The 13,965-nt window shown below is 31.5% G+C and overlaps 2 protein-coding genes across 3 annotated transcripts; one reads left to right on the top strand and one right to left on the bottom strand.

Moving 5' to 3' along the window:
• The first annotated feature begins 4,653 nt into the window (after nucleotides 1–4,653).
• On the top strand, nucleotides 4,654–6,320 carry LOC122298673 (transcription repressor MYB6-like). Of its 2 annotated transcripts, none has more exons than XM_043108532.1 (3): nucleotides 4,654–5,035; nucleotides 5,172–5,301; nucleotides 5,411–6,320. In XM_043108532.1, the coding sequence occupies exons 1-3, from the start codon at nucleotides 4,903–4,905 to the stop codon at nucleotides 6,102–6,104; spliced, it is 957 nt and encodes a 318-aa protein (XP_042964466.1). In that variant the 5' UTR covers nucleotides 4,654–4,902; the 3' UTR covers nucleotides 6,105–6,320. The 2 variants fall into 2 exon arrangements, with proteins under 2 accessions (XP_042964466.1, XP_042964467.1); XM_043108533.1 differs by having other exon boundaries at nucleotides 4,655–5,035; nucleotides 5,414–6,320.
• Nucleotides 6,321–11,934: 5,614 nt separating this feature from the next.
• On the bottom strand, nucleotides 11,935–13,212 carry LOC122298911 (peroxidase 7-like). The gene is made up of 2 exons (XM_043108755.1): nucleotides 12,952–13,212; nucleotides 11,935–12,681 (listed from the first exon to the last, which is right to left on the bottom strand). The coding sequence occupies exons 1-2, from the start codon at nucleotides 13,210–13,212 to the stop codon at nucleotides 11,935–11,937; spliced, it is 1,008 nt and encodes a 335-aa protein (XP_042964689.1).
• Nucleotides 13,213–13,965: the final 753 nt, after the last annotated feature.

The following is a 13,965-nucleotide window of genomic DNA, read 5'->3' as shown; positions in this document are numbered from 1 at the left end:
TATGATTATTTTTAGTCAATTCCCAAGAAAAATATTTCCTAGCTTTAGATCAAAGAAACTGACCACGAATTAGCTGTGAGGGGTGCATAAGCATTGCTTGAATATTATGGTAATCAATGTTACAAGAAAGTCATTAGAAGGCCAGATCAGCCATCTTTTTTAAGTCAATAGCTTACTCAAACTAAGCAATCTTTTGGTGACAATATGAGATAGAGACATATCTGCAGACATTCAAAGAACACGCGTCAAGAATGGTAAGATTGGTACGCAAAAATTAACCTTTTTTTTATTTTTTGGTGCTGACAAGATCAATTAAGACTCAGTCTATCTGCAGAAAGGGATCAATGGTGCTGGTTGAAGAACATTAGCCTACCCTTTATGTTTGGCGCCTCTCAGCCCTACAAAGTTTCAACATTAATACTTGATTATTGTTATGGCGTGTGGAACAATGGATGAGGGCCACCATGTATATATAACCAATTATTGTCCAAATATTAATTCTATATATATATATATATATATATACAAGAAGATTAAAGCCATTGGTCCAATGGCCACATTGCCCAAAATTAAGAAAGGGTTCTTAAGAAACGTAACGGCCGGCCATTAAATTAAACAAAACAAAAAATGGAACAAGTAACTATATATGATTAATTAATTGAATGATTGGTGCATCATATAATTAATCATTTACTTTAAAAATATAAAGTAGAATACCAAAGTGGTTTTTGGGGGAGAGAGAGAGAGAGATAATCACACTATATATAATAATGTTTACTTAGAACCAGATTAAATATTAATAATATTGTTTCAAATAGATTTTCTGAAAGTTCAAAGAAGTTTTTGGAAATATTTTTTTACTTTTAATCCAAATATTTACTACCTATGTCGTGATTTTCTAAGCAATGTCTTTTTATTTCTATCATGCCACCTCAATATTTTATTAATTCATTTTATCTTAACTGTTCAAATAATTATTTTATTTCTCATTTAATTTTTATTCATGTAACCTTTCATCACACACGAAAAAAAAAAAAAAAAAAAAAAAAAAAACAAAGTTTCGTAGGTTCCTATTACCAAAAGACCATTTAGTTTTTACTTCAAAATAACTTATGACTTAAATAATTGATGCAAGAGGATCTGAATCAAATGATATAGAGTTATTAGATGGCACGTTATTAATGGCGCTAAGATACTTTGAGTTGGCAAATCAGTGCAAAAATGGTAGATAATCGTAATTTTTTCTTAATTAGGCCAATTTTGGGTGTGTTTCGGTATTTTTACCATAACTTCAACTACAGGTCAATAATTTTAAAGGACTTAATTGAAATCTTAAAGAGTATCCCAAGTAATTAAATGACACAAATGATAAATCACCATACATATAAATATATATTATATGTATATATATATATATGATATGTATGTACATGTATATATACATTAAGCGATTAGAGTGACAAGAACAAGTAACAAACATGGGACCGCCCATCATGTATTACAGACTAAATACTATGAATATCGATCCATTTCCGAATCAATCATAACAACGTACACAATTAGGTTCTTTTAAATGAAAACCTAACTAATAAGAAAAGACTTACAAATCATTAGATGCATGTGCTAGGTTTGAGATAATTAATTGAATAAATAGTACTAAGTCTCAAAAGATTATAATACTGTCTCAAATTGATTAATTAGTCCGATCCATGCGCCCAACAGGACTTGGTGAATTATGATCAAAGACGTGCATTGGTGCCAAATTCCATATTATAGGTCCTTTTAGAGAAGTTTTGAAATCTTGTAGCGCGGTGAAGAGCAAGTGCGCTCACCACCCCAATATCGGTACTAATAGTTTGAAAACTAGTCGAACAAACAAGATTCAACGCGCAATGCGACATCACTAGACCACCGACAATCAGTATCGAATTGGGTATCGACTGTGTTATTTTTTTTAAAAAAATACAAAACAAATAAATACAGACAAATGTTATATATTAATAAAACAGATCGAATCAGTACACTTTATCAGTATATCTTATACGTGAGATCAGTGTCATTTTCCTTTAAATAAATATGTAATACCTTTTCTAAGTTAATTTTATAATTATAATATTAACTTTTAAATTTAAATAATAATGATGCTGACGTGAGAGAACTCTAATATATATCCATTCATTTTTTTTTTTTTTTTAATAAGGGGCTAAGATGGTAAGAGCCTTAGGCCCTCAAAGATCTACAGATCATGGACATTCTATGGAATTCCCCACCTTCGTGCTTTATTAATTTAATTTACTCTATTTGAAAATAATACTCATAATCATATATAAGACAAGAGAGAGAGATCGAGGGTCCATGAAAGAGAATGTGTCATTGTCGATATGATTAAGCCTGCAGTGTATTCTTCCTTGAAATGAGTATTAATAATGTGATTGGTTGTATCAATTTTTTAATATAAAATAATGATTTTAGCCAATTATATCAATAGATACGTAAAGAGTATGTAAAAGTGACTCTATGTAATAGAGGTTTAAGAACAATGTATCCTCCTAAAAAAAAAAAAAAAAAAAAAACTGATCAAGCATATTTTCCCGTGTTTGTGTTAATTTTTATGTAGAGGCGCTATTCTTATTCCATTGGCTAACTTGTGTTTTTATGTATTTTTACAATAAATATAAATAATTTAATTTAATTTTTTATAATTTAAATATTTAAGATAAAGTGATCTTACATGATATCAGAGACTTTGCCGGCGTTTATAATGTATCTTTTTAAAATAAATATAAATAACTAGATTTATTAATTTTTATTTTCATGAATTAAAGTTCTTTAAAACAAATCGTGGTCTCACATGATAGCAAAGATTCTAAGCTTCACTCTCAATTATATTGAAGTTCAATCTCATATATATATTTATTAGCTATATATATGTGAACACACGCACAAATACTTACATATATATATATATATATGCACGTACACGGTGCCTAATCTCGAAACATTCACCCAATATTATGTTGCAAATTCTGCATATATATATATAGGACGTTATCTATCATCCTTCATTCATGTAATTTTGCAGATCTTGCAAAATTACCCTTTTAAATAGCAATCCACCCTTTTGTGTGGCGAGACATAGAGAGATCAATGCTTAAAATATTTTCACCCATTCTCAGCCATAAGAATAAAATAAACTAATTATACACTTTTTTGAGTTTGTGATTTTCTTTGTACGTGGTTTTTAATTTTTAGTTTCTTTTTCTTTTTCTTTTTTTAAGAATTATAGTGATCATCATATATAAACTTATATGTGTATATAATATATAAGTTTAATCATCTATATATATATATATATATATATATATGATTAAACTTATATATTATAAATGATTAAACTTATATATTCAATACAACTATTAAAAAGAAGATCGACCAAGTCTTGAGTAAAAGTCCCTCAAACTTTAGAAACTCCAACTATTTGAGATTAGTTTTCTTTTTACTCATGTGTATGGAGAGGGAAATATGGCAGCACCAGCTTGCTAGAAATACTTGGAGAGTGGAGAATATTGAAATGTGTTGGGATAGTATTCCAGACTTTGTTTCTCGAACCTTATGGTTTAATAAATGTATGTAATTGTTTTTCTTAAATAATGAAGTTGATTGTTTCTATCAAAAAAAAAAAAAAAAGTATGATCATGGTCTTCTCTATAGCTTAATTGAGAAATGCTTGATAGATAAAAGGATTTTTTAAGAAAAAGGCTTATAAATAATAGATATCACTTCATACAGTGCTGTATTAGATTATAAAATCCGTTTTGATAGAAAGTAGATCTAATATGTTACGTTAATTAAATTACATCCATTTGTAAATTTATTTTAATATACTCTTTGTACGTAGGCTTAGCACTTCTCAATTCCTTTTTTATTATTTTATAACTCGTCAGTTTATTTATAAACTTATATTTATAAACTTATAGCTTAATTTCATACTCAACAATATTGCAAATTAAAGCTTTCCCATATATGTCAGTTCATTTTTAGAGTTCTACATACATACATATATATATAAGTTTTGTTACGTATAAGCGAATTTGCATACCAATTTGCGTACCAATACTAATGCTTTCATATTCAAAATTTAAATTGGCACTATTTTTATTAAAATCTAATTTTCTGATAAATCACGTTGGATACGTGCGGGTATTGGTGCGCAAAATTACTTAAAACTAAATTTTTCCTATATTATATATACACACATACATACCCACATATTTATACATACATATATATACATACACATACATACATATATATATATATATAGATGTATGTATGTGAATGATGAGTTTTGTTGTCAAAAAGTGGGGCGTTATATTTGGAGATGAAATGTCCAATTGTTGAAGAGAGAGCCACCACACACTCATGAATTAGACTACCCCTTGGGTCCTCCGCATGATGAGTGCACCCTAAGTTATCCATCCAGCACGTTTCTCAAATGGAATTTTCTTTCGGGCCCAAAGGGTCATGATCGAGTTTTTTCCTCTTACATTGGGATAACAATGTAGCTATTGAAACCTAACCTGAGAATTGGACAAAGATTAAGAATCAAGAATATTTATGTGTATATATATATTCATTCACTCCTGGCTAGCTTAAGCAATTTATAACAAACAAGAGTAACCAGGCCACCCAATTGCAGTCATCTTTGTTGTGCTAATTATATTATTCAGCTTTATGAAAGATATCATTCCGTACGTTTCTTTTCAAATTTTTTTCTATTTTTTCCAATGGTGGGGCCATTAGGGGGACATTATAGAGGACCTTTTGCAATGCATTACATGAGTCATTAGGCTTTAGCCAAATTTCTCAAAAAGTTGATAAAGCAAAATACACTAAAAGATCATGGGAAGCCATCGTTGCTGCAACAAACAGAAGATTAAACGAGGGCTATGGTCTCCTGAAGAAGATGAGAAGCTCATCAGATATCTCACGACCCGTGGACATGGAAGCTGGAGCTCTGTCCCAAAACTTGCTGGTAATTGCTGCTGCTGCTGCTGCTCTCTCTCTCTCTCTCTCTCTCTCTCTCTCTCTCTCTCTCTCTCTCTCTCTCGCGCGCGCGCGCGCGCGAAACCAAAGAACTGTTTGCTAACTAAGCCGAATTGAAATTGCAGGTTTGCATAGGTGTGGAAAGAGTTGCAGATTGAGGTGGATAAACTATCTAAGGCCAGATCTTAAGAGGGGTTCGTTCTCTCCAGAAGAAGAACAGATCATCATTGACATTCATAGAATTGTAGGCAATAAGTAAGGCTTATTTCATCAAAGAAAGCTTAGTATTTCTTCTTTATACTTCTTGATCTCCGACTTTTTTCCTCCGTATGTTCTAATAGCGTTTTGTGGGGTTAATATTAAGTAGATGGGCTCAGATAGCCAAGCATCTCCCTGGAAGAACAGACAATGAGGTGAAGAACTTTTGGAACTCATGCATCAAGAAAAGGTTTCTCTCACAAGGGTTGGACCCAAACACTCACAATTTAATATCTTCTCATCAGAAAGCCTCTGGTAAGGTTGCATTCAGTATATCACAAAGCCGTCATCAACAACCCATTTCAGTTTTCACACTGAATTCTCAGAACACAGATTCTATGAAAATAGAAATACCTAATCGTCTGCCTTCGTCGTTGCTTCAGACCATGGCCATAACCAGTACCACTGAAGATCGAAACCCTAATGTTGCTTCAAACTCTGGCTGCACACCTTATATTTCTTCATCTTCCTCTTCCTCTTCGTTGAATTCATCTGGGTTTGGGATCATAAATCATGAGAGGGATACTGCTCCTCTCCAACAGTACTGTGGGACACCAAGAATAGAAGGAGAGCAACCAATATTGAGACAAGAACGGCAATTAGAGAAAAATGAGGATCATCAGATTTGTGAGTTGGAAACCGATCAAATCAGTGAATTAGCTAAGGCTAACCAGAACATGAATGCATCAGTTGGGAGCTCTGACTTGGATCAGCTTCTTGATCAGTATATGGAATCTACACTTATGTCTGGTTTAATGCATTATGATTTGAGCTATATAGACGATCTTGCATGGAAATAGCTGTAGCAGGTTTTCATTTGTGTGTATTAATGGGTTTTGCTTTGTAAAGGTGTGGTGCCCTCCTTGCCCATATATACACAATCGAGATGCTATATAGAAATGATCTGGTGACAGGGATCGAGGTGGGTTGAATTTGTAACGTTTGAGATGTGCAAAAAAAAAATAGCGATTAGTAAATATGAGAAGAGCTACGAGATTTTAAAACATTGTTTCATATTCGAGTTTTGCCTATCTCTCTAAGAAAAGCTAGCTCCCCTCAAACACCCGCTGGAAAAGTCTACCGGCTTCGGCCTCCCCGGCTCATACTTCACTTTTTTTTTTTTTTCTCCATCTTCCTCCTACTTTTAACTCCATTCTCTTCTCTTTTTTTTTATCATTTTTCTCTTTGCCAATTTGAAGATAGATCTACAGTGCTCCACCTAACTTTTAATCAAGAAAATCAGAAGAGGTCCAACATCATTAATCTCACTCAACAAACTAATCTTCATAGCTTACAACGGGCCTTGTTTACTTTACTGAAAACTAAAATTTTGAAAAATTCTCAAAGTTTTCATATTGTCAGAAGTTTTACAAAAATAAATATATATTTTGAGCTACCAATTTTCATTTCAAAAGATTTCAAGTTTCTTCTCAAGTATTTCATCTTCCAGATCTCACCTTATTTCAATATTGTTCCCTTCAATAATATATTTTAAATAAATAGTATATTGACATGAATACACACTACAGAAAAAGTAAAGTTGTACCAAACGTGCAGCAAAATATTTGATTAAAAGAAAAAAAAATATTAATACAAGGTAAATAAATAAATGAAGCAGTAAAAAAAATTACACCATTGGTAAATAAATAAACAAAGGAAGCAGCCAAAAACAAAATTGACCAAATGGTTTCTCTCAGTAAATAAAATAAAATAAAATAAGCAGCCAAAAAAAAAAAGGGGCCAAATGGTTTTTAAAAAAACAAAGGAAGCAGCAAAAACAAAAAAAGACCAAATGGTTTTTAAAAAAAAAAAAAATTGCACCATTGGTAAATAAATAAACAAAGGAAGAAGCCAAAAATAAAAAATAAAAAACCAAATGGTTTAAAAAAAAAAAGGAAAAAATGAAGCATTAAAAAAAATTGCACAATTGGTAAATAAATAAACAAATGAAGCAACCCAAAAAAATATTTTTGACCAAATGGTTAAAAAAAAAACGGAAGCAAAAAAAAAAAATTGCACCATTGGTAAATAAATAAACAAATGAAGCAGCCAAAAAAAAATTTTGACCAAATGGTTTCTTTCAATAAAAAAATAAAAAAAAAAAAAAAAAAAAAAAGAAGCAGGAAAAAAAATTACACCATTGGTAAATAAATAAATAAAGGAAGCAGCAAAAAAAACAAAATTGACCAAATGGTTAAAAAAAAGGAAGCGGCAAAAAAGAAATAAAAATTGCACAATTGGTAAATAAATAAACAAATAAAATACTATAAAAAGTACTATAAGTACTTGTAAGTCACATCATATTATTAACTATAACAAAGTCAAACTAATCTCATCTCATCTCATATCTGAAAACAAATATATATTTCATCTAATCTCATCTTATTTCATCTCATCTCAACATATCTCAAAAGATTTTATTTTATCTTATCTCATTTTTTAAAACAAACGAGGCCTAATCAAGTTCATCTTATCTTACTCTGAATTGTAATCTTATATTTAAATTATCTATCTTTTGGTAATGTTTGAATTCTTGTGCCTATCATCAACTATACTCAAGTGTAATTACTCTATATATATGAATTCTATATCTTTATGGTATTAGAACAGAATTTGAGTTCAAACTATAACTCTACATTCACCCAATTAATTAAATATTTCATATAATGGGTCCACTTATTAAGAGGAGTTTGTCCCACAAGTGAGAGAATGTTAAAGGATATAAATGATTAAATCTGTATCTTCCCACCAGCTTAACGTAGAATTTTCGAATAAATGATGATTTCACACTAACCACATACCACACACCCTCTACCATTGGAATTGTTAGCTGCTACTCCTCTACCCCCATCCATCCGTAGCTCCCAACCACCAGCGTATGAATGCCTTGCATTACCATGAAGCCATAGTTACTAAATCTCTTGATTTGCGATCATCTGTGTTGGGATTGAGTGGAGATCTAAAGTCAAACTAGATATATATAAAGTAATAGTGGAAGCAAATCAGAGTCAAAATATAAATGAAAATCAACAATCACACAAAAACACCAAGATTTTAGTGGTTCAACTTCAAACGATAGCCTACGTCCACTAGCGAAGTCGATCTTCAAAGTAATTCACTAACAAAGATGGAGTACAAGAGAGGTACCACAAATCATTTCTCAATTTCAAAGTCTCAATACACCGAATAAGCTCTCAAATATTACAAAATGAGTTCTCTCTCTTTTTTTGCCACACTCACACATCACAAAAATATGTTTATATATAAAATGGTGCATGAAGTAGGTCTTTTGAATATTTGCTTGAGTGAAGTGTTGAGTGCATCGAATAAACAATCTATCTGAAGTTTGCTCAAGTGAACTATCAAGCAAATGTCAAGCGAACAATCTATCTAAAGTTTGCTCAAGCGAACTATCGAGCGATTGGTCTACAGTCTAAATAGTCATCCACTAAGTTCATGCATGTATGGTATTTACAACACTGTAGGTTTAGATAATTAATTTTTCTTGACTAAGCATAAGAATTACTATTGATCTCCTCGAAGAAGCCTTTTTTAGATTATATGGACTATTAATGAGATTCTTTTCTATGCGGAGGGAACTTCTCCCATTAGTACACGAAAATGATTTCTTCCTTCTCTCGATTTGGATTGGAATGGGTATGTTAAACCTTTTCGTTTCAGAAAGAATGCCTCTTATTATCTCGTTTTGCATCTTAGGTTTCTATGTTATAGAAGGTCATGATGGTTGTTTAGAAAGTCATATCTTATTATCTTTAACAGAACCGCAGACAAAGTACTCATCAACGTCCCATCATCAATGAAGTATCCAATTAAGTCTCCAAAAACACAAGATGATTAAAGATTAAATATAGAGTGATTAATTGTGTATGGAGAGAGAAAACACTTTAATGCTCAATATCTTACAAGAAACAAATAAGAATTTATCAAGTAATCATGCTCAAGATCCTAGAAAATGTGCATCACTACTATTAAATAAGTGGTACTGCTCAAAGCAAGTTGATTTGGGGATGTTTGGAGAATAAGATGATATGAGAATTAGTAGATAGTAATAAAATGGTTTGTGAATAATAGTAAAATAGTTTGAGTTGAATATTTATTATATTTGAGAAATGAAAGAGAAAAAAAATTGAATAAAAAATATTATAAAGTTAAAATTTTGTTAGAATATAATTTTTTTAATATTATTTTTATTTTACAATTTGAAAAATTTTAATTGTTTTTGTTTTTTATTTTAAAAAGTTGTAATAATTAATTTGAAAGTATTTGTCTTTGAATAATATTTGAGAAGAAAATGTGATGTGATCATTAGATGAGATGGAAATAGTTTCCAAACACTCCTTACTAATTGATTAAACATCTTATGACACGTTTAGGGTGAACACTCAAAGTCTTGGTTGACCAATTAACCATCTCACAAAAGTCTAGTGAATTCTAGTTCTTCAATTTTAATCAAACTTCAAACCAGACTATTCTCAAAGTAATTACGCTTAACTAAATTTTTGTCATTAGAATATGTGATGATGTACCAAATAAGAATTATTTTGACGACTAGGTAATCGTCAACAGAAACTAAAGATTGAGAGATCGAGGCCTTATTTGGTTACACAAAACATGATGTCATTTTATTCCATTTAATTTTTATAACTTTTCTAAATTTTTACATAAAATACAATAAACAATTCAACTTTTTTAAATCTTAAAAATATATTATAAAATTATATTCTAACAATATTTTATTTAATTTTTAATTTTTATTTTATTTCATCTCATCTCATTTTATCTGTATAACCAAACAAAACAAAATATATGCAACACATGAGAGAAAACTCTAATAATAGGATTTACTTATAAAAATCATAAATTTGATTCTCAAACCCACAAGGTGGGCTCATCAGACCCGGGCCCCTACATCAACTTGTCATGAGTACTATAATTATATTTACATTAATAAAATACGAAATACACATTATTTAAATGGAGACTTCATATTTACTTTAAAGTCAACATCAAATGATGTGTTTATTAGGTAATTATCACAAAATTCAGCTAGCAAAGTTGATATATATGAAATGAGATTGCTATATAACCTCCCCAAATTCATCCGAGGTGATCTATCGCTACCAAAAATAATGCCTCTTGCATAGATGTTCTGTTAATAAAATAAAATAAAATAAAGTATGAATTCCTTACGGAGGGAAATTAAATACCCAAATTCTGCTTAAAAAGCCCAGTCTTTCAAGTGGTTGAGCTCTGACCCAGCCCAATTAAAGAGCTCTGATTGACCCAATCTTCAAAGCTATAAGCAACCTTAGCCCAGCTTGAATAACGATGCACGGCCAGTTCACTAGGGAGCCAACTCCAATATACCACATCTCAAGCATGTGACTTGGGAAAACACTACTCCTATCTATAAAACCCACAGGCAAAACTCACCGTTTTGGATTTTTTTTTTTTTTTTTTTTTTTGTTACTTAATAATTAAAGAAGCATTTTTTTTTTAATAAATTTATTAAATTCAAAATCTCCTAAAGTGATTGCTCTCACTTTGGAACTTAAAGTGGAAGATAAATAAGCACATAAATGTGTACTACAATAGCTATATTTATTCGAATGACTTTCTTGAGATTTAGATAGTGAGTTAAGATGAAATTGGTTGAGATAAGAGTTAAAAATTAAATAAAATATTGTTATAATATTATTTTTTAATATTATTGTTATTTTGAGATTTGAAAATATTGAATTGTTTATTATATTTTATGTAGGAATTTGTGAAAATTATAATCTTGATAAGATGAAATGAGATGAGATGGGTTGAAAGCCCCTCTCAATCCAAACAAAGCATTAAGGCTCCGTTTAGATGTTGAATTAAATTGAGATGAGTTGAGTTTTTTATGAATAGTAGTGAGTTGAGATGGTGGAGTGAGTTTTGTGGAGTCCACCTAAGATGAGTTTAGATGTGTTTGAATGTTAAAATAAATTTAAATGTATTTATGGAAAGTTGAAAAATATTGTGAGTTCTATATATAAAGAGATTTTGAGTTAAGCGATATTTAGTGATTTGAAAATTGTGTGTTTAGATAATGAGATATGTATAAAATAGAACCCAACTAAGATGAGCTGAGCTCATTCATGGATCCAAACAAATCCTTAATCTTAGGGATCTAAGATTCTAAATCCCTCTCTAGCTGCCCGTTTGAATTTTCTTAACAGCATCAAATGCTCATAAATATTGTAAAAGTCACTAATTTTTATGTATTTTATCTCCCACTTCAAGCCTTAAGAATGTTAGAAGATCTAATGAATTCTGCCAAGTATATCACCAAGAAAGAGTAATTAACAATTTCACAACAAAATGAATCCATTTTAATATATTTTGACAGGAAGTTAAGTTTGATAACTATAAAAAAATCATATATTCTAATTAACGTATATGTTGCACTCCGATTTATAAGAAGCAAAATGATCTTCATCAAAATACAAGAGCTCTCGCGCGCTTACAATGAACCAATATTTGAACTCCCAACATTTCAAATCACAAAATGTCAGGTTTCATGAGTTATTGAATAAAAGCATTGGGAAAATAACTTGGAAGTACTGAACAATATAACCTTCAACGGCCATTAACATAATTGCAATTCACTCGAACTTCACCTTCATTCCTAGTAAGAACTTGAACATTTCCAAGCTTTGTCATGGACACCAAAAACTGGTTCTCAAACAAGAAGGGTTGAGATGCCATTGCTTCTACAAAAGGAGCAGTTCTTGGATCTGAGTAGAGGTCTTGATCTGTTGTTAACAACCCAGCCTTCCTCATGAGATTTGTGCAGAAAACAGTGTCAAAAGTCCTCGGAGTTATGGCATCGAGGTAAACAAGGTCAGTTGAGTGCCTGCATCTCTTCTTCAACAGTTTCAAGTAATAGGTATTGAGAGAGGGATCAGGCTTTCTTGTTCCATTAAAGTTATACAGCCTATTTAGAAATGGACCACAAGTTGATCTTCCAATGGTGTGTGCCCCAGAAAGAGTGACTAAATCAAGAATATCCAATCCTTTTGCTTTGAAAAGATCAATTAAAGCTGTAACATTTTCATGGCCCTGAGGAACCATTTCGGCCCCTTTGGCTATAGAAATTCTCCCATCTTTACGCCCAAATGGGACTTCCCAGAATGGACCTCCAGCAAAAACAGTGGCATCTCTAGCTGCAGCAGTGAGAATATCAGCACAAGACACAGTTCTTGGACACTTCTTCTCGAGTGTTTCCTTAATGTCATCGATCATTTGGAAACCTCTGAGAGTGCTGCTGACATATGCTGCCCTCTCGCTTACTCTATAGTTCAACAGAATGGATGCATCACAGCCCTGCAATAATGCACAATTATTAATTTCTTTTTCAAAAAAACTACACGTACGTATAATTACATTATATACATACATACATATATATATATATATATATATGTATGTATCTATGTATGTATAACATTTATACTAAATGTAAATGGACATGATGATATCTTCCCTTTCTATGCAAAGTGATTTTCAAACTTAGAACTTCTATTACGGAAAATTAGGACTTTCATTTGATAGATAGAAACTGTATCAGTGTTAGGTGCATGTCCCTAAGCTTACCCTAACAGCACAGTCGTGGAAGTGCAAACGAATGATGCTGGCAGCCAAGGTGAAATCCTTCTGAATCCAGGCTCCTACTTTTTGCTGGATGATGCTCTCAGCCTCCGGACGTTTTTTAAGGTAGTAGCCTAAAGATAGGAAATCTGCTGGATTCCGGGAAACACCCTTCTTAGGAGCTGCTGCATTTATAGATTGAATGGCCACCAAATGATGAACAAGGATGATAAAGATTGCCAAATAACAAAACTTGATCATAACCATGATCACTCAGATCGAGTTATATAGCTGAAAAGAATAGCAAGCTGAAAGGTGTGGCTGTGTTTGCTGATTTATGCCTTAGTCTGTTGTATATATAGTTCATGATAGTTGATGCTGTTTTCCTGTTTAAAGAATAGTGAAAACGTGAGAGCCACTCTCCATACATATTGTTGACATGCAAACACGTAGATTTGGCAAATCACTCTCAAGTCAAAGAATAATACTATATTTATTTAATTATACATATAATGTCTTTTTGGGTTTTAGTGGTGAAGACACCATCAAGGGGAAGCCTCATGTGCTGTCAAAATGGGCTAACTGTAAAATACAAAGTCCATTACCACTTTGTTTCCTTAAAAAGTCAAATTATAGGAAATGTTTAAGCTCCCCAACCTTAAACTATTAAATAACTAGTTCAATTCTGTTAGTTAGTTACTAGTTCAATTCTGTTAATTAGTTACGTTGGCTATAATGTATTTACCTTTATAGCCTTCAGTATTTTACATGTATAAATACAGAGTTGTAACTCCAAATAATACACACTTCAGATTTCTTCTTCTCAGTCGATGACTTTACTTCATATCTTTCTAAGTTGCAACATGGTATCAGTGATGAAACTATAGGGTTCCATTTTTTTGCTGCGATGGCTGATGAAATGCCAAACTCTAATTCAATTCTGAACTCTAGTTCACTTTACATGCGTGATCAACTAGCGGATCCATATCATCTGCAGAATGGAGATTCGACTGGTTCTGT

This window comes from Carya illinoinensis, chromosome 16 (genome assembly GCF_018687715.1).
Source record: "Carya illinoinensis cultivar Pawnee chromosome 16, C.illinoinensisPawnee_v1, whole genome shotgun sequence".
Taxonomy (NCBI): Eukaryota; Viridiplantae; Streptophyta; class Magnoliopsida; order Fagales; family Juglandaceae; genus Carya; species Carya illinoinensis.
Note: the sequence above shows the minus strand (reverse complement) of the source record. Positions and strands in the feature narration are given on the sequence as shown.